Genomic DNA, 25785 nt, shown 5'->3' on the forward strand with positions numbered 1-25785 from the left:
AACGCGGGAGGGGGTCGGCTGAGGCGGATTGAGGGGGGGGACGCCGAGGTGCGGCGACAGGACGCGGAGGACGAAAGACTTCAAGCAGCGGTGGCCGGCAAATGAGGTGGGCACTGGGGGACCCACCCTGCGAGGAGGCGGGGGCGGGGGCGGGGGGCGCGGCGCGGCAGGGCGGGGCGGCAGCCGGGAAGCCCTCCTTCCCAGCGGCGGAGGTGACTGGCGGGCGGGGGGCGGGAGACGCTCTGTCCCACGCTTTCCCAGCGCTCGGTGGTTTAAAGATGGCGGCGGCGGTGGCGGCGGCGGCGTTGGGGGCGCGGAGCCGCGAGAGGAGGAGGGAAAAGCAGAATCTGTGAGTCGCCTGGAGGCAGCGCGGCGGCTGCCGTGAGGAGGCCGGGTGCGGAGCCGCCGGTGGCCCAGCCGCTCAGGGCCAGGGCCTGGGCTGGGAGGGAGAGGCCGGAGCAGCGCCAGGAGCCCGAGGCCGGAGCCGAGGAGGAATGTGACCAGGGGTCGGCGGGGGCGCGGGAGTACGCGAGAGCAGGGATGGGGCAGCAGGTGGGCCGCGTCGGGGAAGCTCCGGGGCTCCAGCAGCCTCAGCCCCGCGGGATCCGGGGCAGCAGTGCAGCCAGGCCCTCCGGCCGCAGGCGGGACCCGGCGGGGCGCACCACAGAGACCGGCTTCAATATCTTCACCCAGCATGGTGAGTGTGTCCGGGAGCCGGCATGAGAGCGTGGGGGAGGCCGGGGGTGGGGTCGGGGCGGGGTGGGTGGCGGACGGGCTGCCCGGGGGGTCGGAGGGTGGAGGGTGCCTGAGAGTGGGGGCGGAATCCGCTGCCATCTGGTCCAGTCCTGGGAGGCGAGTCACACCCCTCCCCCCTCGCGTCTCTAGCCTGGCTGGCAGATCCCGGGGGCGGAGAAGGAAAGAGAAGTGGGCTTGGGGACCCTGGATGGTCTGTCCTCTACTCTGGGACGGGACTATGCGGCTGCAGAAAGAAAGTGAATGGCAGCTTCAGGAGAGGGAAGGATGAAGGGCAGTATTAGCTCAGTCCCAGAGGTGGGAGCATAAACCCGTCGTTAGTGAAGGGGAAATGGGTTGTATCCTAAGGGATTGGGAAATGGGAACTGAATTTCAGGAGATTGTGGAGTACAAGGTATGTGTTTACGTTAGGTGATGAGCAGTGTCAGGATAGTGAACTGTGGACAGTGTCCTGAAATGCTTTTCTGTAGGGAAGATGAAGGTAGCATCATCTTATCGCTTTTGACATGCTTTTGTGGTTTGTTTTGTTTTGTATTTCGTTTTTACTAGAAATGAAAGGCTTTGCCAAAGCCTCTGTACTATGCTTCAGAGTAGGACACACAATTCTGAGATTGCTGGCAAGGGCTAGAGGTTGGTGGGCATGGTTAGGACGTCAGTCAGGATATGAACAAGTTTTCCTTTGTAGTGTGTGCGTGTGCGTGTGCCCATATACATACATACATGTATGTATGCTCCCTGTAGTCTGAAACCTATTATTTTGATCTCATTGTCAATGTATTTTTAGAATAGTTGTCTCCAAACTTTTTTTGTCTTTTTGTTTTGTTTTGTTTTTGTTTTTGTTTTTTTGAGACAGAGTCTCGCTTTGGTGCCCAGGATGGAGTGCAATGGCGGGATGTCGGCTAACTGCAATCTCTGCCTCCCGGGTTCAAGTGATTCTCCTGCCTCAGCCTCCCGAGTAGCTGGAACTGCAGGTGTGCACCACCACCCCCGGCTAATTTTTGTATTTTTGGTGGTGGTGGGATTTTGTCACATACTCCTGACATCAGGTAATCCGCCTGCCTTGGCCTCTCAAAGTGCTGGGATTACGGGTGTGAGCCACCACCGTTCCTGGCCCAAACTCTTTTTTTTTTTTTTTTTTTTTTTTTGAGACGGAGTCTCATTCTGTCGCCCAGGCTGGAGTGCAGTGGCGCGATCTTGGCTCACTGCAACCTCTGCCTCCCAGGTTCAAGCGATTCTCCTGCCTCAGCCTCGGAGTAGCTGGGATTACAGGCGCCCGCCACCACGCCCGGCTAATTTTTTGTGTTTTTAGTAGGGTGGGGTTTCACTGTGTTGGCCAGGCTGGTCTCGAATGCCTGACCTCATGATCCACCCGCCACAGCCTCCCAAAGTGCTGGGATTACAGGCGTGAGGCACTGCGCCTGGCCACATGTCTCCTATTGAAGATGTGCTTGAGTGTCTCTTTCGGGTATATGAACACTTTATGAAGGTGATATATGAGCTAATCTTTATTAAAATCACTTCCTAAAACACAGGATGGAAGAATGGATTAGTAGTTTACAGGGAAGAAATCCAAGTAAGCTTCACTTTGTGGGAAGTGTTACTATGCATTAAACTTGGCCTAGTAGGCAATGGTGATCCTCTTGCTTTACTATCTTATTTGGTATGTAAGATTTTCCAAGAAAGAGGAAGTCATGAAGAATGGAATAGGAAGACATTTTGAGGATTTGGATCTATGGAGAGGGAGAACAATTTGGGTAGAAGAAACAACTTGAGCAGGAACATGGAAATAGATATAATTTGTTGATGGGATAGTGAGGAGACAGCTGTCAGGAATGAAGCATCATTATGAGTTGGAAGAAAAAGATCATAGAGCAAAAATTGGAAGAGTCGAGTTCTGGTTCTGGCTCCACCTGCCTGGGTGATTTTAGTCACCATCTTTGGGTTTCTTTATCTGTAAAGTGAGGAGGTTGGACTGGATAATCTCTAAGATACTTTCTGGTTTTAAGATTTTATGATTCTAATTAAGAAGCAGTAGAAAGAAAATTTTGATAGGCTGGATGGGACTGGGTTATGGAAAATCTGGCAGAGAAGTTTATATCCATTTACCTGATTGGCTAGTCTTTACCTGAAAGACTGGCCTTGAGTGGTGGCAGTGGAAATGGGAGGAGTAATTTCAAGGGTCCTTTCATTCATTCAACAAACAAGGGTTTTTTTTTGAGCACCTGTTATGTACTGGATTGTGGGAATGTTGCTGTGAACATAACAGAGTCCCTGCCCTTTGGAACTTAAAGGACTTTATGATTTGATAGAGGATGAAAGAAGAGAGATCACTTTGGAGTATTTGTTAAGGGCATGAACTCTGGACCCATTTTTCCTGGATTTGAAACCTTGCTTGGCTGCTTATGAGCTTTGTGACCTGGGACAAGTTATTTAACTTTTTGTGCCTTGGACTCTTCATTTGTAAAGTGGTGATAATAATAGTACCTAGTATTAAATGAATAGTGGCTGGGCACATAGTATGAGCTAAATGTGTGTTAGCTGCTGCCATTACTAATACTACTGTTATTATTAAAAATAGGAGTAATTCGGCCAGGTGCGGTGGCTCACGCCTGTAATCCCAGCACTGTGGGAGGCCGAGGTGGGCAGATCACGAGGTCAGGAGTTCGAGACCAGCCTGAGCAACATGGTGAAACCTCGTCTGTACTAAAAATAGAAAAATTAGCTGGGCATGGTGGCACGCGCCTGTAGTCCTAGCTACTCAGGAGGCTGAGACAGGAGAATCGCTTGAACCCGGGAGGTGGAGGTTGCAGTGAGCCAAGATTGCGCCACTCCAGCCTGGGTGACAGAGCGAGACTCTGTCTCAAAAAAAAAAAAAAAAAAAAAGTAGGGATAATTCAAAGATGACACCAGGATTTAGAACCTGGCTAACTGGGATGATGAAGATTCTATTGACAAGTTTGGAAGTTAGAAGCTGATTGAAAAAATGGGAATAGGTCAAGTTTATTGCCAAAGACTAGTATGAAAAGAAAGGAATTAGCAAATAATATAGGACACAAAGGTGCAGTGAGTACTGTTTTTTAGACAGATGGGTTTAAAAACTTTTTTTCTGTACATCATAGTTTCTTTTTTTTTTTTTTTTTTTGAGGCGGAGTCTCACTCTGTCGCCCAGGCTGGAGTGCAGTGGCGCGATCTCGGCTCACTGCAAGCTCTGCCTCCCGGGTTCACTCCATTCTCCTGCCTCAGCCTCTCGAGCAGCTGGGACTACAGGCGCCTGCCACCACGCCCGGCTAATTTTTTTTTGTATTTTTAGTAGAGACAGGGTTTCACCGTGTTAGCCAAGATGGTCTTGATCTCCTGACCTCATGATCCGCCCTCTTCGGCCTCCCAAAGTGCTGGGATTACAGGCGTGAGCCACCGCGCCCGGCCACGTCATAGTTTCTTAACCTTGGCGGCATTAATATTTTGGGCTGGCTAATTCTGTGTTTTGGGGGGCTGTCCTGTGCATTGTAGGATGTTTAGCAGCATCCCTGGACTCTACCCACTAGATGCCAGTAGCACCTTCTTTTTGCCCCTTACTTGTTACAAATAAAAATGCCTCCAGACATTGTTAAATCTCTTGGGGGGCAGAATTGCCCCTAGTTGAGGACACCACTTAGAAATGTGATAGATTCTGAATTGAATGAATGAATGAATGAATTAGATTCAAAAGCTTCTCTGTGGATGTATCATTTGACGTTTACATGGTAAATGTAGGTGCTCGAATCTAGTGTACAAATTACTGTCTTGAGTTTGCCATATTGAGGTATTAGCACATAATTTCATATATGAATGTTAGGTCTGTTAGACTCTTGGGTTTACATGTAGGTTTTAATATAAGCCAAATAATACATTTAGTTAATCAGTAAAAAGGTACATACATTATGGAAATGGTTTATCAGAGTCCAGGACTTTTCTTTCTTTAGCTAAAATGGTCATTTTTCATTGTTAATAATATGTGGGTAAGCTGTGATAATAATTTGCCTTGCCAAAAGTGATTTTTGTGAATGTAATTTAGAAGTAACAAAAATAATAGAGCCATTTTTGGTATGAAAGGAGTGAGTGCTGTGTGACTTTTCTGAGATCTGCTATTTTTTTTGTAAACTCTTTTATTTTATGTTTTATTTTAGAGAAAGGTCTTGCTCTGCCACCCAGGCTGGAGTGCAGTGCTGCGATCGTAGATCGCTGCAGCCTTAAACTCCTGGACTCAAGCAATCCTCCTGCCTCAGCCTCCCGAGGAGCTGAGACCACAGGCACACGCCATCACACCTGGGTAATTTTGTGTTTTTTTTTTTTTGTAGAGACGGAGATCTCACTGTGTTGCTCAGGCTGGTCTCAAACTCCTAGGCTCAGGTGATACTCTGCCTCGGCCTCCCAAAGTGCTGGGATTATAGGCGTGAGCCACTGCGAGAGGCAAGCTCTGCTATTAAACCTTTCTGGTGAGCTGATGTTTCGTGACTAATAATCTAGGGTTGAATACTTACTTGCTGTTGAATATCTCACATACCTTTTAACAGCTGAATGATTTTACTTCAGCTTCCCTCTCTCATTTTCTAAAAATTCTATTAAAAATTAACTTTAGGCTGGGCGTGGTGGCTCACACCTATAATCCCAGCACTTTGGGAGGCCGATGTGGGCAGATCACCAGAGGTCAGGAGTTCGAGATCAGCCTGGCCAACATGGTGAAACCCCGTCTCTACTAAAAAAATACAAAAATTAGCCAGGTGTGGTGGCGGGCACCTATAGTCCCAGCTACTCAGGAGGCTGAGGCAGGAGAATCCCCTGAACCCAGGAGGCGGAGTTTGCAGTGAGCCGAGATCGCGCACCTGCACTCCAGCCTGGGCGACAGAGCAAGACTCCCTCTCCAAAAAAAACCAACAAACAAAAACCCTTACATTATGAAGTTTGGAATAACAAAAATTTTTCCTTAAATCAAACTCATTATTTTAAGTGATCTGATTTATTTACTTATTTTTTATTTTGGATCTGTAGTTTTTTTTTTTTTTTTTTTTTTTTTGTAGTGAGTAGGGTCTCACTCTCTTGCCCAAGCTGGAGTGCATTGGCGAGATCATGGCTCACTGCAGCCTTGACCTCCCAGACTCAAGTGATCCTCTCACCTCTCAGCCTCCTGAATACCTGGGACTATAGGTGCACGCCACCATGCCTTTCTATTTTTTTTTTTTTTTTTGTAGAGACAGAGTTTTGCCATGTTGCCCATGGTGGTTTTGAACTCCTGGGCTCAAGTGATCTGCCTGCCTTGCCCTCCCAAAGTCCTGGGATTACAGGTGTGAGCCACCGCACCCGGCCAGTAGTTCATGTTTTAATCTTTGTGGAATGAAGGCTGTTGGCACCCCAGGTTGAAAACGATACTATGGAAAGGACAGGAAGGCTGTTGCGAGGGAATTTTAATTATGGTGACTTAATATAAGAACTAAACTTCATTTTTTATTTATTTTTCTTTTTTTCTTGAGTGCCAATCCTGCAGACTAAACTTTAAAAAAAAATCAGCTGTTAGATTTTTATTAATCTCCAAATCTGTGTAAGTTATAGATGTGTAGTTGGGGTCCATATTTTTAGCAAAGTAATAAGTTGTGGTACAGATTCTGTTCTCATAGCCCACTTGGCAGTAAAATTCCAAGTAAAGTGATGAAGTCTGAAGTTTCTCTGTAAGGGTCTTCAGCCTGCTTTATTCAATAGTTTATTTATTTACTTAGGTGGTTTTTTTTTTTTGTTTTTTGTTTTTTTTGAGACAGGGTCTTGCTCTGTTGCCTAGGCTGGAGTGCTGTGGCATGATGATAGCTCACTGCAGCCTTAAACTCCTGGCTGAAGCCATTCCTGACTCAGCCTTCTGGGTAGCTGGGACTATAGGTGCGTGCTACCATGCCTGGCTAATTTTTAAATTTTTCTGTAGAGATGGGGTCTTGCTGTACTGGGCCAGGCTGGTCTTGAATTCCTAGGCTCAAGTGATTCTCCCACCTTGGCCTCCCAAACTGCTGGGATTACAGACGTGAGGCCCTGCATCTGGACTGTTTTTTTTTTTTTTGAGAGGGAGCCTTGCTCTGTCTCCCAGCCTGGAGTGCAGTGGCGCGATCTTGGCTCACTGCAACCTCCTCCTCCTGGGTTCAAGCAATTCACCTGCCTCAGCCTCCCGAGTAGCTGGGATTACAGGCGGCTGCCACCACACCTGGCTAATTTTTGTATTTTAGTAGAGATGGGGATTCACCATGTTGGTTACACTTGTCTCGAACTCCTGGCCTCAAATGATCTGCCCACCTCAGCCTCTCAAAGTGTTAGGATTACAGGCGTGAGCCACTGTGCCCGGCCTGTTTTGTTGTTGTTGTTGTTGTTATTTTAAAGGTATTTTAAAGATATTCCTCTGAATATCATCTTTAAAGGATCTGACATGATTTTTGTCAAAATAAATCATAAGGTGTAACCAGTTTGTGGGTTCTTCGTGAGTTTCAGGCCAGGCGCGGTGGCTCATGCTGGTAATCCCAGTACTTTGGGAGGCCGAGGCGGGTGGATGACGAGATCAGGAGATCGAGACCATCCTGGCCAACATGGTGAAACCCTGTCTCTGCTAAAAATACAAAAATTAGCTGGGCATGGTGGCACGCACCTATAATCCCACCTACTCAAGAGGCTGAGGCAGGAGAATCGCTTGATCCTGGGAGGCAGAGGTTGCAGTGAGCCGAGATCGTGCTACTGTACTCCATCCTGGGCAACAAGAGCAAAACCCTGTCTCAAAAAAAAAAATTAGCCAGGCATGGTGGCGGGCACCTGTAATCCCAGCTACTCAGGAGGCTGAGGCTGTAGAATCACTTGAACCTAGGAGGCGGAGGTTGCAGTGAGCTGAGATCACGCCACTGCACTCCAGCCTGAGGGACAGGGCGAAGACTCTGTCTCAAAAGAAAAAAAAGTTAAGTGTAAGCCAGTACACTGACCTCTCCATGAACTTTTCACAGTAGGAACTTTAACACTTTCTGCAGAGTATCCTGTTCTTCTAGGCTTTTCATGGAATGTGAAGTTAATGGCATGTGATGTTCCTTAGCATAATCTGCTAAAAAGTGATCATCTCCTTGGAAGAAAAGCCGTGGGCTGCAATCACACATCCAAATTGACAGACATCTGAATGGATTCTATATAGAAAGAAAAGATTCGTGTCTTCTGGAATATGAATGTCCACTTTTAATAAATTCAAACAGATCCTGACATAAACATCATGGGTTTTACGTGACCCATCATTTCATGGATCCTTGGCACCAAATCTTTGGGCATTGTATAACCCAACCCACTGCAGTAGGGAGGAAACACCTTGAAAGGACACTCCTGGTATGAAATACGTTTTTTTTTTTTTGGTAAAATCCTCTATGGGAATAATTATCAATTAGGGGATAACCTGTGAAAAACTTCTCTGAGTGGTTTAAGTTTAAAAGATACTACACTAAATTGCCAGTATTGATGAACACATAAGTGTCTGTCGTCATGATGTAGTTGGCAATGGGGCAAAACTCAGTTACCCACCTGAATGCCATAATAGGTTGTTTTTGTTGTTTGTTTGAGACGGAGTCTTGCTCTGTCACCCAGGCTGGAGTGCAGTGGTGCGATCTCGGCTCACTGCAGCCTCCACTTCCTGGGCTCAAGCAATTCTTGTGCCTCAGCCTCCCAAGTAGCTGGGATTACAGGCACACGTCACCATGCCTGGCTAATTTTTGTATTTTCAGTACAGATGGGTTTTCACCATATTGGCCTGGCTGGTCTCAAACTCCTGGCCTCAAGTAATTCACCTGCCTTGACCTCCCAACGTGCTGGGACTACAGATGTGAGCCACTGTGCCTGGCCAGTTTTCAAGGTCAGGTTTTTGTATGTGTCTAAAAAATCTCGTTGGATTACATCACCATAAAGAAGATGTTAATCGTCCGAGGACAGTGCTAACAGTTTGTCTTCTCTTTTAGCCCGTTGGCCTACTAAGAAAAATGTGAGAACCTCATATCCCCATCAAGACTTTTTTCACCCCAAGTAACTCTAATGGCCTGTCTGGCTTTCACATCTAAGGGGTGGGAGGTCACTAGGATAACCAGAATTGGATTTTGATCAGAGCAGTTTGAATGCTCTCAAAGTGCGAAGTGAAAGCCTCATCTGTAAATTGGCTCATACTTGTAAAAGTACATCCAGTCTACATATTCTGTCACATTGTAGTGGGGAAGGCTGAGAGGTACCACATCAGGAGGAGAGTCAGGAGTGGCAGCAGCAGGAGACCCCATGTGAGAGATCTCAGTGGGAAGGGCAGTCTGGAGAGCCAGGGCCATCCACAGCAGCTCGGAAGCTTGCGAACTGCAAGTTCTTCTTGATTGATTTCTTCTGAGTGAAAAGACCTTCAGTTTCACCAGTTGAACATTCAGCAGTATGTAGCTGTCAGAAATAATGCTACTAAAAACCAAACTTTCAGACTGGCTTAAAATCCTGCCATATACTGCTTATAAAACACGTACCTGTAGAATTTCAGCAGAGATTAAAGCACTAGCTGAAGTTTGTTTTCCGTATTCCATGCTTTAGTCAAAACACTCAAGATTTGCTGTGAACTACTCCATAAACAGAAAAAAAGACATGGTTTGGTAATTTCTTCCTTGGTAGATTTTCCTGACAAAGTGACCATCGCCTAAACAAGGCACTGTCCTGTGCGGCACATACCCAGCTCACAAGTGGCAGGCAGCTGGTGCTCAACCTGCTTTAAACAGAAAACAAAAACCAAACAAGAAAAACCAGCATCTCCCCACCATTGTATGTTTTTATTCCTCTTTACTTCAGTCTCTTTCAAAATAGGGAATGATAATATTTGTGTAGTTTTTAGAGCTTTTGAAGAAGACCTTTTATGTCTTTCATCTCATTTGACCTTTACAACTACTCTGAAATAGGTGAAGCAGGTATTAATCTTCCCATTTTGTAGATGAAGAGTTTAGAAAATTAAGTGACTTCTTGAGGTTACGTAGCTGTTAAGTGATAGAACTGGGACTGATAGTTTTGTCTCCAAGTCTTGCCATAATGTGGAGATTTAGAGAATGTGGGTTTTAAAATCAGTTATAATTGGATATAAATCCTGCTTTGTGTCTGACATGGGTACATGGTTTATCCCTCACAACAGGCTGTTGAAATAATTAAATGATAAAATTGTATGAGACTCTTAAGTGCCAGGCACTGTGGTGCTCAATAAATATCAGTTTTATTGTCATTATTTACCTCAAGATGATTGTGAAGATTATATGAGTTGTATGTGAAAATGTTTTGTAAACCTAAGCACTGCTATTGTTATCATTGTGATGGCATGCCAAAGTGTAGAATTGCCTTAGCATTTATATTTATTACTTCATTTTCTCTTCTTATTAAGCTACTCTTATTAGAGGACTTTCAGAAAGCAGTAAAAGGTAAGGGAATTTTGGGGATCTGAAATCACAGGAGAATCTGAAATCACTTTAGGTCTACCTTCCTTGTAAGGTAAGTGATATCCTCTCTAGACCATTTGTCTTTGTCTTAGGGACTGGGTATCAGTATATGTAGTGCCTGGTTCTTGTAGACATCTTTTTCTTCCATCAAAGAACTTGAACCAGAAACACTGGCCAATGCAAATTTAAAGTTGATAGAGACTTCATTCTAAGTTGGCCCATTTGTTTGCTGATTAATAGTTAATGACTTTTTAAAATGACTTTGTTGTAACCTTCTTCATCTGACATCCTTTAAGACCTTTTTTTTTCTTCTTCTTCTCTGTGTTATTTTTACCTCTGGATGTAAAGTTTCTTCTTAAGGGCTTGTTTAGGCCAGGCATGGTAGCTCACATCTGTAATCCCAGCACTTTGGGAGGCCGAAGCAGGTGGATTGCTTTAAGCTCAGGAGTTCAAGACCAGCCTGGGCAATGTGGTGAAACCCTGTCTCTACAAAAAATAGAAAACCTAGCCAGGTGTGCTAGTGCACACCTGTAGTCCCAGCTACTGGGGAGGCTAAGGTGAGAGGATCACTTGAGGCCAGGAGGTTGAGGCTGCAGTGAGCCATAATCACGTCACTGCACTCCATTCTGGGCGACAGAATGAGACCCTGTCTCAAAAAGAAAAAAAGCTTGTTTAGTGTGATTATCTTCTTGAAGTTGTGAGTCAGATGGGCTTTTTCTTAATGTGGCACTGCACATACAGAGATTTCAAAATACTTAAGAACCTTTTCAATGTTAACAGATGTCTTCTGGACTAGGTAAATATGTAGCTACTTCAAATCATATAGAACAGTTCTGAAACTTGAGCGTGGAGAGCTTGTTAAAGCGAGTACTTGGCCTGGTGTGGTGGCTCACGCCTGTAATCCTAGCACTTTGGGAGGCCAAGGCAGGTGGATCACAGGGTCAGGAGATCAAGACCATCCTCCTGGCCTACATGGTGAAACCCCATCTCTACTAAAGATACAAAAATTAGCTGGGCGTGGTGGCGTATGCCTGTAGTCCCAGCTACTCGGGAGGCTGAGGCAGGAGAATTGCTTGAACCAGGGAGGCAGAGGCTGCAGTGAGCCGAGATCGTACCACTGCACTCCAGCCTGGGTGACAGAGCGAGACTGTCTCAAAAAAAGAAAAGAAAAGAGTACTTGATCAGAGGTGATTGAATGACTGTCAGAAAACAGGATGTAATGTACTAACTCTCTTCAAAACTAGTTCAGAAATTCATTTGTTCCTAGCCTATTAGTGTCCACATGCAAGTCACCACAGTCTTATACCATTTTTTTGGTGGTTTATCTCTAAAAGTTCGTACATTAGAGGTCTCTTGAGAGACACATTTTTGAAAAAATGTGGAGTTATCAGGGAAAGGGGAAGTAGGAAACAGTTCTGCTGACTCATTCTTGAACAAATTGGGCTTCAGTTCCTGGAAGAATTGGGTAATGAAATAATTGCCATTTATTGAGGGCTGTGTGCCAGGCATGTTCTAAGTACTCAATATCTGTTTTTTCTTTTAAAACTCATAAAACCCTCGTTGCTCAAATTAAAAAATATTAGAGACCAAAGAAGATGGGATGTCTGTTTGTGATTCTATAGTTTTGGTATATGCTGGTGCCTAGTTACCTTTTAGAATATGTGTGTATGTAGTTATACATATGTATGTATATATATAATACAAAGATTTTTAGGTATTTTTTACCCCATCTGTCTTGACCAGTGATGAGGTTTTCAGACTGGTAGGCCAGGGTTAGATTTGTATAGTATGTGGCTATGGATTGAGTCTTAGATATATATGATGGTCTAATGAAGGAGAGGTGGGAACTTACCATACCATTTGGAATCTCATGGTAATGTTGAACTCCTGTCTTAATCTTTAGGCTTAGTGTTACTAATATTTCTTTTTTTTTTTTTTTTTTGAGGTGGAGTCTTGCTCTGTTGCCCAGGCTGGAGTGCAATGGCACGATCGAGGCTCACTGCAACCTCCACCCACTGGGTTCAAGCGGTTCTCCTGCCTCAGCCTCCCGAGTAGCTGGGACCACAGGTGCATGCCATCACACTCGGCTAATTTTTGTGTTTTTAGTAGAGATGGGGTTTCACCATGTTGGCCAGGCTAGTCTCGAACTCCTGACCTCAGGTGACTCATCCACCTTGGCCTCCCAAAGTGCTGGGATTACAGGTGTGAGCCACCACACCTGACTGAGCCACAGGCCGAGCGGCTCTTTTTTTTTTGAGATGGAGTCTGGCTCTGTCACCCAGGCTGGAGTGCAATGGTGCCATCTTGGCTCACTGCAACCTCGGCCTCTTGGGTTCAACCTCGGCCTTCTGAGTTCAAGCGATTTTCCTGCTTCAGCCTCCTGTGTAGCTTGGATTACAGGTGCACACCACCACACCCAGCTAATTTTTGTATTTTTAGTAGAGACGGTTTCACCACGTTGGCCAGGCTGGTCTTGAACTCCTGACCTCAAGTGATCCGCCTGCCTTGGCCTCCCAAAGTGTTGGTATTACAGGCGTGAGCCCCCATGCCTGGCCTCCAATCATCTTGTATTAGAATCTATGTAACTGGCCGGGCGAGGTGGCTCATGCCTGCAATCCCAGCACTATGGGAGGCCAAGGCAGGCAGATCATGAGGTCAGGACTTCAAGACCAGCCTGGCCAATGTGGTGAAACCCCACCTCTACTAAAAATACAAAAATTAGCCAGGCATGGTGGCGCGCGCCTGTAGTTGCAGCTACTCGGGAGGCTGAGGCAGAAGAATCGCTTGAACCCGGGAGGTGGAGGTTGCAGGCCCAGATCACGCCACTGCAGTCCAGCCAAAAAAAAAAAGAATCTGTAACCACATGATATATTTAGCTTATTATTGCAATATGCAACTTATAAAGACCTTTTCCCCCAGGTGATAATGGCAGGAGAATTTTTAAAAAATTTTAGCTTAACACTCCAGAGCATTTTCTATTTTTTTATTCATTTATTCTGTGCTAATTGCCTATGTTGATGGCTCTGAGAGAATTTTTAGATACAATTTAGACAGAACTGCTATCTAAAAGAATGTTGCTGATCAAATAGATGTTGATGAACATCCTTACGAAACGACTAAAAAGAGATGTGTGTGTCTGTGTTTGTGAGGATATTTTGTACAAAAACTCTTGGTTGCCTTTTTGGATTGAGTGCATAATTTCAGTATGTAAATTTGTTGTCATTATACTAATTAGAACATTTTGTCAGTATTTTCAAATGAAATTCACTCAAATAAATTCATGGATAAATACACATTAAATATATTACTATCCAAAGTTTAAACTTAGTTGCTTAAAAATATGAAAACAGCGCTTAGCTTTTTTCCCACTTGCTGGTTGCTGTAAATGTGCTGATTCTGCCGTGGTAGAACTGCCGGCTTCTCTATAGTGAACTCTGCCAGTATTGGCTTTTGATCCAGCAGAACGCTAAAGCTGGGCAGGCCCAGGCCATTTGTATTCTCGGGTTTGCTTTCTAGGGAGAAGAAGTGTTCAAAAACCTTTCACTTCATGTGGACAAGGTCAAAAAAATATTCTGGAGCTTAGTATAATACATAATATGTACACATGTAATTTTGTTAACATGTTTCTCTCTGTGTGCTAATTCCAGCAAATTAAAAAAACAATACTGATTAGGACTGAAGATTACCACTTAGCATTTTGTTTCTAGGTAATTGCTAAGAAAACATTAAAAAAAACTGACAATACTAACAAGTACAATTTGTATCACTCATCTGTTCCTTATAGGAAAGAAAGGTTGATACCTGAAGGTTTTTGTTACAGTAGCTTTCTTTTACTCATTTTGAAATTGGCACTTTTCTTTTCTATTTTTTTTTGAGGCAGAGTCTGGCTCTGTTGCCCAGGCTGGAGTGCAGTGGCATGATCTCAGCTCACTACAACCTCTGCCTCCTGAGTAGCTGGGATTACAGGCACGCGCCACCACGCCCAGCTGATTTTTGTATTTTTAGTAGAGAAAGGGTTGTTAGCCAGGCTGGTTTCGAACTCCAGGCCTCAAGTGATCCACCCACCTTCGCCTCCCAAAGTGCTGGGATTACAGGCGTGAGCCACAGTGCCTGGCCATGCATTTTTCAGTTGCATAAAAATATACAAAGGTATCTCAAGGTTAAAAAAATAATAATTCAGAAGCATATAGACTAGACATGAAAGTCCCCTTTGACATTCTTGGCCCAATACATATTCCCTTATTAGAAGAAACTACTGTTTGTGGTTCGATAGGTGTTTCCCACACCCAGCCATTTCAGAACTTTCTGTGTATTTACATATATATGAGTATATATATTAACACTTCTCTTGCCGTTTCATAAATGGCATTATACTGTATGAATTTTCTCCCCAATTTTTTTTTTTTGGAGACTGAGTCTTATTCTGTTGCCTAGGCTGGAGTGCAGTGGTATGATCTTGGCTCATTGCAACCTCCACCTCCTGGGTTCAAGCGATTCTCCTGCCTCAGCCTCCCTAGTAGCTGGGACTACAGGCGCCCGCCACCACACCCGGCTAATTTTCGTATTTTTAGTAGAGAAGGAGTTTCACCATGTTAGCCAGGCTGGTCTCAAACTCCTGACCTCAGGCAATCTGTCCGCCTTGGCCTCCCCAAGTGCTGGGATTACAGGCATGAGCTACTGTGCCCGACCCACAATTTGTGTGTGTGTGTTTATTTATCTGGAAGGTCTTTCTATTCCAGTATTTGTAGATTTCTCATCCTTTTTGACAGCTTTATAGTGTCCCATGCTTTAGCCATATATTTAACCACTTTCTTATTGATGAATACTTGTTTATAAGATTATTTAAATCTTCTCCATCTTTCCTGTGTTTTTTCTTTATGTTTGTAATTTGAATCCATCCAAAGGGTATATATATTTGAGCTTGGAACAAACTTAATGTTTTTCCATTGTATTAATTTGTGAATAGTCCATCAATTCTCCACTGATTTGAAGAGCCATATTTATCATATATTCTCATATATATATATATATATATATGTCATTTTAAAACTGTTGTTCCATTGATCTTTGTCTCCTCCTGCACATTGTTAATATACTATTTTAATTATTGTAAGCTTATATAGTGTGTATGTGTATGTGGTTGGCTCCCCAATCATTATGTTGTTCTTAAAATTTTATTTAGATGTTGCATCTTATATCTTCCAAAGATCTTTAGGATTATGTTGTTAAGATTTAGGAGATTTTGATGGTCATATCAAATTATAGGTTAATTTGGGGGTGAATTGATGTTGCATTATTGTGTTCTTATGGCCAAGAACATGACATCCCTTTGCCAGTCCAGGCAGATCTTTTTTTGCGCCTCAGTAAAATATTTTTCATTTTCTTCATCTTGTTCTTGGACATTACTTGGTAGGTTTATTAGTGGGCATTTTATGATTTTTGTTGTTAAGTATAATCTTTCCTAATTGCTTATTGCTAATGTATAGGAAGCCTTGATTTTGTATGTCCATCTTGAGTCTAGGTTTGGTTGCCTTACTTGTATTGCATCTAATAACTTTGTACTGATATTTTTATTTTATTAAAACTGATATTTCTAGAGAATTTTTTTGTTTTGTTTTAAGAGATAGGGTCTTACTCTGTCACCCAGCTTGGAGTGCAGTAGTAGCATGATCATAGCTCACTGCAGCCTCCTGGGCTCAAACAATCCTCCTGCCTATAGCATCCCAACGTACTGGGATTACAGGTGTGAGCCGCCACCACGCCTGGACTCTTTTAGTTATTTTTACCACAGTAATACATGCAGGCAGTTTTAGAAGTCAAAGAATATGACAAGATTTAAAATGGAAAAAAAATTAGCAGCACCCATCCATTTCCTCCCTATATTGGTACTGTTGAGGATGGCAGCTAGTAGCCACTGTGGCTCTTGAGCACTTGAAATGTCCTTTGTCCTAACTGAGAAGTATTGGCCAGGAGTGGTGGCTCACGCCTGTAATCCTAGCAGTTTGGAAGGCTGAGGTGGGAGGATCACCTGAGCCCGGGAGTTTGAGACCAGCCTGGGCAATATAGTGAGACCCTTTCTGTATTTAAAAATAAATAGGCCGGGCACGGTGGCTCACGCCTGTAATCCCAGCTCTCAGGGAGGCAGAGGTGGGAGGATAGCTTGAGCCCAGGAGTTTGAGACCTGCCTTGGGCAATATAGCAAGACCCTGTTCTCCACGAAAAGGAAGAAAAAAAAAGACAAAAAAAAATAAGCGTAAAAATAAATAAATAAATACAAATAAGCTAATTGAGAAGTACTGTAATAAAATACACATTGTGTTTCAAAACTCAGTATGGAAAAAATGAATATAAAGTACTGCATTAATTTTTTTATATTACATGTTTTAAATAATATTTTAGATAGACTAATATATATATAAATTAATTTTTTGAATTTAAATTTTTGATGTAGTTACTAGAAAAGGTAAAATGGCATTTGTAGCTTGCATTATATTTCTTTTTTTTTTTTTTTTTTTTTTTTGAGACGGAGTTTCACCCCTGTTGCTCAGGCTGGATTGCAATGGTGTGATCTTGGCTCACTGCAACCTCCGCCTCCCAGGTTCAAGCGATTCTCCTGCCTCAGCCTCCCAAGTAGCTGAGATTACAGGCATGTGCCACCACACCTGGCTAATTTTGTGTTTTTAGTAGAGACAGGGTTTCTCCATGTTGGTCAGGCTGGTCTTTTGAGCTCCAGACCTCAGGTGATCCTCTTGCCTCGGCCTCCCAAAGTGCTGGGATTATAGGCATGAGCCACCACGCCCAGCCAGCTTGCATTATATTTCTTTCTTTTTTTTTGAGACGGAGTTTTGCCCTTGTTGCTCAGGCTGGAGTGCAATGGCACGATCTTGGCTCACCACAACCTCCGCCTCCCGAGTTCAAGCAATTCTCCTGCCTCAGCCTCCCACGTAGCTGGGATTACAGGCATATGCCACCATGCCTGGCTAATTTTGTTATTTGTAGTAGAGACAGGGTTTCTCCATGTTGGTCAGGCTGGTCTCGAACTCCCGACCTCAGGTGATCCACCTGCCTTGGCCTCCCAAAGTGCTGTGATTACAGGTGTGAGCCGCCACGCCCTGCCCAGCTTGCATTATATTTCTAATGGACATTGCTGCTTTAGATGGTAAGCCCTGTGAGAACAGGAACTTGGTCTTGTTCACCCTTGTAGTCCCTGTACCTTTAATGGTGCCAGGCACTCAGTAGTATTTAAATGATTGATATATTCAGCAAGTAGGATGATGTGGTTTGGCTCTGTGTCCCCACCCAAATCTCACCTTGAATTGTAGTAATCCCCACGTGTCAAGGGTAGAACCAGGTGGAGATGATTGAATCATGGAGGCAGTTTCTCCCATGCTGTTCTCCTGATGGTAAGTTCTCACCATGTCTGATAGTTTTATAAGGGGCTTTCCCCTTCACTTGGTTGTTCTCTCTCCTGCTGCCCTGTGAAGAGGTGCCTTCCACCATGATTTCAAGTTTCCTGAGGCCTCCCCAGCCATGTAGAACTGGGAGTCAGTTAAACCTCTTTCCTTTATAAATTATGCAGTCTCTGGTATTTCTTCACAGTAGCGTGAGAATGGACAAATACATAAGGAGAGAGTATTTTCCTCATTGTACACTCAGAGATATTGTACCTGGCATGTTACAGTGCAGATTTTATTCCATGGAGGTGCTTTGAACTAATCTGAGTTTTCTTTGCAGTTATTGATTGGTAAACAGTTATTTAAAAAAATTTTTTTTTTTTTCCCGAGAAGGAGTCTTGCTCTGTCACCCAGGCTGTGGTGTGATCTTGGCTCACTGCAACCTACATCACCCGGGTTCGCAGTGTTGAACAGGCTGGTCTCGAACTCCTGACCTCAAGTGATCCACTTGCCTCGGCCTTCCAAAATGCTAGGATTACAGGCATGAGCCACAATGCCTGGCCTAAATTTGGTTTTATTCTCCTGTATGTGTTTTTCCTTTGATTACTGAATTTTTAGTTTAATTGCACTTATAAAAATTTTATTTTTATTTTTATTTTTTGAGACGGGATCTCACTGTGTTGCTCAGGCTGAAGTGCGGTGGTACAGGCTCACTGCAGCCTTGACCTCCTAGGCTCAAGTGATTCTCCCACCTCAGCCCCCTGAATAGCTGGGACTATAGGCACATACCACCCCACCTGGTTAAATTAAAAAAACAATTTTTTTAGGGATTACATCTCTTTTGTTGCCCAGGCAGATTTCAGACTCCTGGGCTCAAAGCAATTCTCCTGCCTCAGCCTCCCAAAGTGCTGGGATAACAGATGTGAGCCACCAGGTCCAGCCTAATTGCACTTTTAAGTCTTAGACTGAAAACTTTATGAAATCCTATCTTTATCACTGTATGTCTTGTTTTCTGTTTTATTTTGTTCTTTCATTGACCCTGATATTTGGAAAAATTCTAATGCTTTTATAAGTTCTTTGATCTAATTGTTTCAAGTCTTCTGTTTCCTAAAATTATTAACTATCTTTAAAGAGAAAAGTCATCTTGGCTATATGCTGTGGTTGTCAAGGTGGCGTCAGCTCTGAGCAAATATTTTTCCAAGCTTGCAAGCTTGAGTATTCTCAAGTCTGAGGTCATGCTCATCTATTTATATTTAAATATTTATTCTTTCTTCCTGGCAGTATATGAAATATTTTTATTTTTATTTATTATTATTATTTTTTTTTGAGACAGAGTCTTGCTCTGTCGCCCAGGCTGGAGTGCAGTGGTGCAATCTCGGCTTACTGCAACCTCCACCTCTCAAGTTCAAGCAATTCTCCTGCCTCAGCCTCCCGAGTAGCTGGGACTACAGGCGCCCGCCACTACGCCCAGCTCATTTTTTTTATATTTTGTTGTAGAGGTGAGGTTTCACTGTGTTAGCCAGGATGGTCTCGATCTGCTGACCTCGTGATGTGCCCACCTCGGCCTCTCAAAGTGCTGGGATTATAGGCGTGAGCCACCACGCCTGGCGAAATATTTTTATTTTTATCCTTTAAAAATTTTTCTCTTAAAGCTTTTTTTTTTTTCTTTCTTTTTTTTTTTTTTGTGAGTTAGAGTCTTGCTCTATCACTGCTGGAGTGCAAGTGGCATGATCTCAGTTCACTGCAACATCCACCTCCCATGTTCAGGCGATTCTCGCCTCAGCCTATCATGTAGCTAGGATTACAGGTGTGCACCACCACGCCCAGCTAATTTTTGTATTTTTGGTAGAGGTGGGGTTTCACTGTGTTAGCCAGGATGGTCTCAAATTCCTTACCTCAGGTGATCTGCCCACTTCAGCCTCTCAAAGTGCTGGGATTATAGGCGTGAGCCACCGCACCTGGCCGGTGTTGCTTTTTAAAATCATTTTTTTTCTCATTTAAAGTATTTGCTTTTAACATATTTCTGTCCTGGTACAGTGGCTCGTGCCTGTAGTCATAGCACTTGAGGAGGCTGAGGGGGAAGATTGCTTGAGGCAGGAGTTTGAGACCACCCTGGGCAAAATAGCAAGACCCCTGTCTTTAAAAATAAAATTAAAAGTTAGCTGTGTGCCTGTAGTCCTAGCTACTAGGGAGGCTGAGTTGGGAGGATTGCTTGAGCCCAAGAGTTTGAGGTTACAGTGAGGTGTGATTGTGCCACTGCACTCCAGTCTGGGTGCAGAGTGAGACCCTGTCTCTAAAAACAAAAATAAACATGTTTCTTATTACTTGAAATCTTTGGCTGCAGTTTAAGAGCTGGCCATTTTGGGTCATTTCTCTGCATCTCTGAATTTCTCTGAATCTCCTGCTGGTTTGTTTTTCTTTTTCCTGAGAGTGAGTATTTGTATGAGGGTGTTGGTTGTTTTTAAGATAAAATTTTTGATTTTGGTAGCTAGAGAGACATAGGTATAAAAATTTAGAACTGGAAGAGACTGTAGAAGTCATATATTCTAATATATTTGAATTACAGATGGGTAAATGATACTTGGGTAGTTGAAACAAGTTGATTATGGACCCATAGCTTAGCAGTAGATGTATGGGGAGAAAAAGTAGTTATTTTTTCCTCATCCATTGCTAGGTTCATGGCTGAGACCACTACGGCAAAGGGCAGATTAGTGAGAAGAACATACAAATTTATTTAAGTTTTATGTGACATGGAGCCTTCAGAAATGAAGACCCAAATCAACAGGGAAACTTATGTAATTTTATGGGTTAGGTTTGATGGAGAGTGGACAGCGTGTAGAAGTCAGATGGACAGAGGGAGAATGATCTAATGATAATAACCTGGGGGGAACTTAGCAAGGCTTGTTTGGTCATAGTCTTCTCAATGTCCCTGTGTCTTCAGAGATAAGGACATTCCTTTCCTCTGAGTAAAGGGAGGGTACCTCTGGAATGAGGGTCTTATAACCTACTTCAGAGAAGAAGATCAGAAAATTCTTCTATGGTCTGCTTCAGAGGAGAAGGGCTGGAGAAGGTCAGAGAGACCTCTTTGCTTCTGCTGTTTCCTCAAATGCCAAGGTGCTGTATTTTGGAGTAGTGTGCCCTGAACCCAGTCTTAGAGCACAGAAAGACTAGAATCTAACCCATTTTTCTAGATTTAGTTTCTAGTTATTTTTTGTTAGTGCCTATTTTTTGCTTTTGGTAGTATTATTACATCATTGAGCATTTATGTGCCAACATTTCTGTAAACTTTATCTCATTTAATTCTTAGCTGATAAATGATGAAAACAGTTTTCAGAACAAGGCATATAACTCCAAAAATTACACTCTTAACTGTTGTGCTTTAGTGGTAGAATGGTTTAGGGATTGGGTGCTTGTGTGTCAGACACATTATCCTACTACTTCATTTAATCCTCAGAACTGCTCTAAGAGCTGAACATACTCTCTGGCTTTACAGACAAGGACATTTGGCTAAGAGAGATTGTCTTCTGCCTTCAGGCCACACAGCTAGTAGGTTGCAGAGCTTGATTGTAAGTTTTGTTGTTTCCCAATTCTCTGCTGCATCTGAGGGGAGATATCCCACATTGGTATTCCGGTCTTCCCAAAGCCTTCATGATAATATGATAAGAGAAAAAATCAAATGTATACATGCAGCCATAAAAAAGAACAAAATCATGTCCTTTGCAGCAACATGGATGCAGCTGAAGGCCATTACCCTAAGTGAATTAATGCAGGAACAGAAAACCAAATACCCTGTGTTCTCACTTATAAGTGGGAGCTGAGCATTGAGTACAAATGAACATAAAGGTGGGAATAATAGACACTGGGAACTATTAGAGGGGAAGGAATGCGAAGGGCAAGGGTTGAAAAACCTGTTGGGCACTGTGCTTACTACTTGAGTGACAGGATTATTCGTACCCCAAACCTTAGTGACACACAATTTACCCATGTGACAAATCTGCACATGTACCCCCTGAACTTAAAAGTTGAAAAAATATATATATAACATACACAATTCACTTTATTAAAGGTTAATAAATATAACTGATTTATTTTTAGGCTAGTCTTCGTGTACTATTTTTGTGCCTTTCTCAGATATTTTGTAGACTTGAGTCTGAAGTAAATATTTATAAAGGGAAAGTAGATAACTGCTATTACCGGGAAAATACTTATTTTAAAAAAAAGGATATTTAAGAGATAATTAGAATGACTTTACTGACCTTGTTTTCTTACACTAATAATTCATGAAGCATTTAGATTTTCTGATTGAGTGTTTTCAGTGACAATATCAGTCAGAGATGTAATCATTTATAAACATGCTGTTAATGGCATGGACTCTGGTGTCAGTCTGTGTGGGTTTAGATCCTCTGTTAAATTTCTGATTTTGGTAGCTTGACATAGGTATAAAAAAATTTACAACCTGAAGAGACCTTAGAAATAATGTATTCCTGGGCAAGTTATTCATTCTCTATGTGTCTCTTTTCTCACCAGTAAAATAGGTATGCTAATAATACCTACCTCATAGAGTTATGAGAATTAAGGAATTATTACATGTAAAATTCTCAGCTAGTGCATGATTAATGGTAAGTACTCAAAAAGTTATAGCTGTTATTGTTTTTTAAACAGTATTTTTTAACATTTTTATTGGTTGAAATAGGTTTCAGACAATTGTAAATAAATTTTAAAAACTTAAAAAATGTTAAGGCTGAGAGAATTTTGAGACCTTAATACAAGGTAGTATATTGTATCAGGCTTGTTCTGTGCCTAGGCTTAATTACCAGATTTCTGTGCTTCTGGACTTATAATGTATAGTTGTCATTTTAATACTAACATTCTGATTGGATACGTCCAGCACTTCACTGGGGTAAATCACAATCTTTCTTTCCTCTCTCACAAAGGACACTTTGAAATGATCCTAAAATACCTTCTTATTCAGATAGATAGAACAGCTAGTGGTAGAGGCCCTAACAAAAAAAAAAAAAAAAAAGAAAGAAAAGAATGGAGAATCAGAGGAGCTGACTTCAGAAGGTAATGGAAGGGACTGTTGTTATGTGGGCATACTGGGGATCACGACACTCCATGGACAGGCATCACTGTACAGCTGTGCCTGTTGGAAACTGGAGCTGGCAAGCTATTAGAAATTAAGACTGCATATTCTGTCTCTCTCTTTCAGGAACTGCAAGGTTTGGCATCTCTTTTTCGCTCTGTACATCTGTTCAGTTTTCCTTTCTTCCAGCTGGCTTTCTCAGTTTCAGCTTGTATGTGGAGTGTAATGGCTGCTCAGCTCCTTTATCAAGAGAATTCTCAATCTATCCTTTTGGCATTTATCCCTGCTGCTAAATGGCCGAGTTTTTAAAAAAAATTTAAATCATTTGTTTGTTTATTGAAGGGTCAGTACATTTATGTGGTTCAAAATTCAAGAGATACAGTTTGAAGTCTTCCTGGCACTCCTTTTCTTCAGCCATCCAAATTTTGGCAATCCAAATCACCAGTTCGTTGTATATACTTTCAGAGATATATTATGCATGTGTACCTGTATCCGTGTATATTCTCCCCATTCTTTTTTTTCCCCCTAGATGGATGCTATTATATAGCTTATGTTGGACATTCTTTCATGTCAGTAAATAAAGAACTTGCTTTTTTTTTTTTTTTAAAATGAATGCATAGCATTTCATTGTGTGGATGAATTATATAATTACTTTGTTTTCAATTTTTTGCTGTTGTAAACAGTGTCCTAGTACAAACCCTAATATGTGTCATTTTAGACATGTGCTAGTATGGCTATAGAATAAATGCCTTGAATTTGGAATTGCTTATAGAAAGGGGATGGGGATTTCAGAATAACCATGTGTTGAATAAGCTTTTATCCACCTTTTTGTATGCTAAATCCTGTGTGCATTTGATTCTATTTCTGCACTTTATGTTCTCTTAATTTGCCTGTCAGTGTGCCAATATCACAGTTTTAATTATTGTACTTTTATAATGTACATGTATACATTATAATGTATAATGGTTGTTAAGGGTATAGACTTGAACTAAGCTGCCTAGCTTTGAGTCTTGTCTTTATCACTTTCTTAGCTGTGTGCCTTGGGCATGTTATTCAACATCCCTGTAATTCAATGTCCTTATTTGTAAAATAGAGATGATAATGATACCTATCTAATAGAGGGCTGATGCAAGGATTAAATGAGTTAAGCTATATAAAGTGCTTAGAAAAGTACTTAGCATGTAGTCGGTGCTGTATAAGTATTAGGTCTTTATTTTTTTGCTGTTATTGGCAGGGCTAGTTCCTCTTCATTGTTATTTTTTCAGAATATTCCTGGCTGTTCTTGTTTGCTTACATTTTATTTTAACTTTAGAATCAGTTGGTCTGTCTAATCAGGATAGACTAGGTAATAAGTTAGTACCCACAACAACAATCCCCCTTACCCGCCCTCCCTAATCTCAGTGGATTAACACATCCAAAGTTTGTCACTTGTAATACATGTCCCATATGGATCAGGAGGTGGATCTTACCCCCTCAGACCCCCCAAAGGAGGTGGGAGGTGGGCTATACCCATTTTTTATCACCCAGAGACCCAGGCTGACAGAGTCTTCAACCATCATTCTAGAAAGCTGGCAGTTAGCATGGCAGAGAGAAACAGAGTGATGAGTCAAGTACTAGTGGAAACTAAAAGCCAGAAGGGATATATGTCACTTCCTTTTATATCTCACTGGCCAAAGCAAGTCATGTGGTCTCATGTAATGCCGGGGGGCATGGAGAAAGTGTAGTTTTGTTATGTGCCTGGGAGGGCAGCTGGAAATATTTGATGAAGAGTTGTAATGGGCCGGGCGCAGTGGCTTATGCCTGTAATCCCAGCACTTTGGGAGGCTGAGGTGGGCAGATCACGAGGTCAAAAGTTTGAGACCAGCCTGACCAACATGGTGAAACCCCGTCTCTACTAAAAATACAAAAATTAGCTGGGTGTGGTGGCACACACTTGTAATCCCAGCTACTCAGGAGGCTAAGGCAGGAGAATCTCTTGAACCCAGGAGGCACAGGTTGCAGTGAGCCAAGATCACGCCACTGCACTCCAGCCTGGGCGACAGAGCGAGACTCAGTCTCAAAAAAAAAAAAAAAAGAAAAAGAGTTGTAATGACTTTGCTCTGCTGGTTGCTAAATATTTGGGTCACCCATTATGTTACATGCAGCACTCTGAGCCCCTTCGTTGGAGACACTACTCATGTTTCTATCTAGTAACTACATTTATCTGAAACTCTAGAATAACCGATGTACAGAGTCTATTAATCAGATTCAGAGGAGGTTTCTCTTGGTCTAGACAACTGTGAATGAAACAAATAAGTTATCAGTTGGTCTAAAACAATCATCTTAGTTTTTTTGTGTGTGTGTTTGTTTTGCTTTTTGAGACAGGGTCTTGCTCTGTCACCCAGGCTGGAGTGCAGTGGCGTGATCTTGGTTCACTGTACTCTCTGCCTCTCAGGTTCAAGCGATTCTCATGCCTCAGCCTCCCGAGTAGCTGGGATTACAGGCATGCACCACCACCTCCGGTTAATTTTTGTATTTTTTAGTAGAGAGGGGGTTTTGCCATGTTGGCCAGGCTGTTCTTGAACTCCTGGCCTCAAGTAATCTGCCCGCCTCGGCCTCCCAAAGTGCTAGGATTACAGGTGTGAGCCAGCAGACCCAGCTCATCTTAGTATTTTTGTAGGTTCCTTGCTGGGTGGGAGTAGAGATGCGGAGGGAACTTTCACTTTTAACTCTGCATATGTCTGTGTTATTTGAATATTTTTTTGCAGTGAGCAGATAGCATGTAAAAGGAAATATTTTGCCAGAGGTGGTGGCTTATGCCTATAATCCCAGCACTTTGGGAGGCAGAGGCGGGTGGATCACCTGAGGTCAGGAGTTCGAGATCAGCCTGGCCAACATGGCAAAACCCCATTTCTACTAAAAATACGAAAATTAGCTGGGCGTGATGGCGCCCACCTGTAATCCCAGCTACTCGAGAGGCTGAGGTAGGGGAATTGCTTGAACCTGGGAGGTGGAGGTTGCAGTGAGCTGAGATCGGGCCACTGTACTCCAGCCTGGGCGACAGAGCGAGAGACTCCATCTCTAAATAAATAAATGGAAA

At 42.8% G+C, this 25785-nt stretch overlaps 1 protein-coding gene and 1 pseudogene across 5 annotated transcripts in view; one reads left to right on the forward strand and one right to left on the reverse strand.

Annotated features, from left to right (window-relative positions):
* The first annotated feature begins 257 nt into the window (after positions 1-257).
* Positions 258-25785, forward strand: part of ABL2 (ABL proto-oncogene 2, non-receptor tyrosine kinase) — a 129959-nt gene continuing 104431 nt past the window's right edge. For 4 of the 5 annotated variants that reach the window (XM_034941466.3, XM_034941496.3, XM_034941480.3 and 1 more), the window contains exon 1: positions 258-697. In XM_034941466.3, coding sequence (XP_034797357.1) covers positions 541-697 — 157 coding nt within the window. In that variant the 5' untranslated portion in view covers positions 258-540. Of the gene's footprint in view, positions 698-16755; positions 22688-25785 lie in introns of those variants that run through there. The other variant, XM_034941460.3, reaches the window with a different exon arrangement.
* Positions 710-22182, reverse strand: LOC129394310 (UDP-GalNAc:beta-1,3-N-acetylgalactosaminyltransferase 1-like; annotated as a pseudogene).

The sequence above is a fragment of the Pan paniscus genome, chromosome 1 (assembly GCF_029289425.2).
Source record: "Pan paniscus chromosome 1, NHGRI_mPanPan1-v2.0_pri, whole genome shotgun sequence".
NCBI lineage: Eukaryota > Metazoa > Chordata > Mammalia > Primates > Hominidae > Pan > Pan paniscus.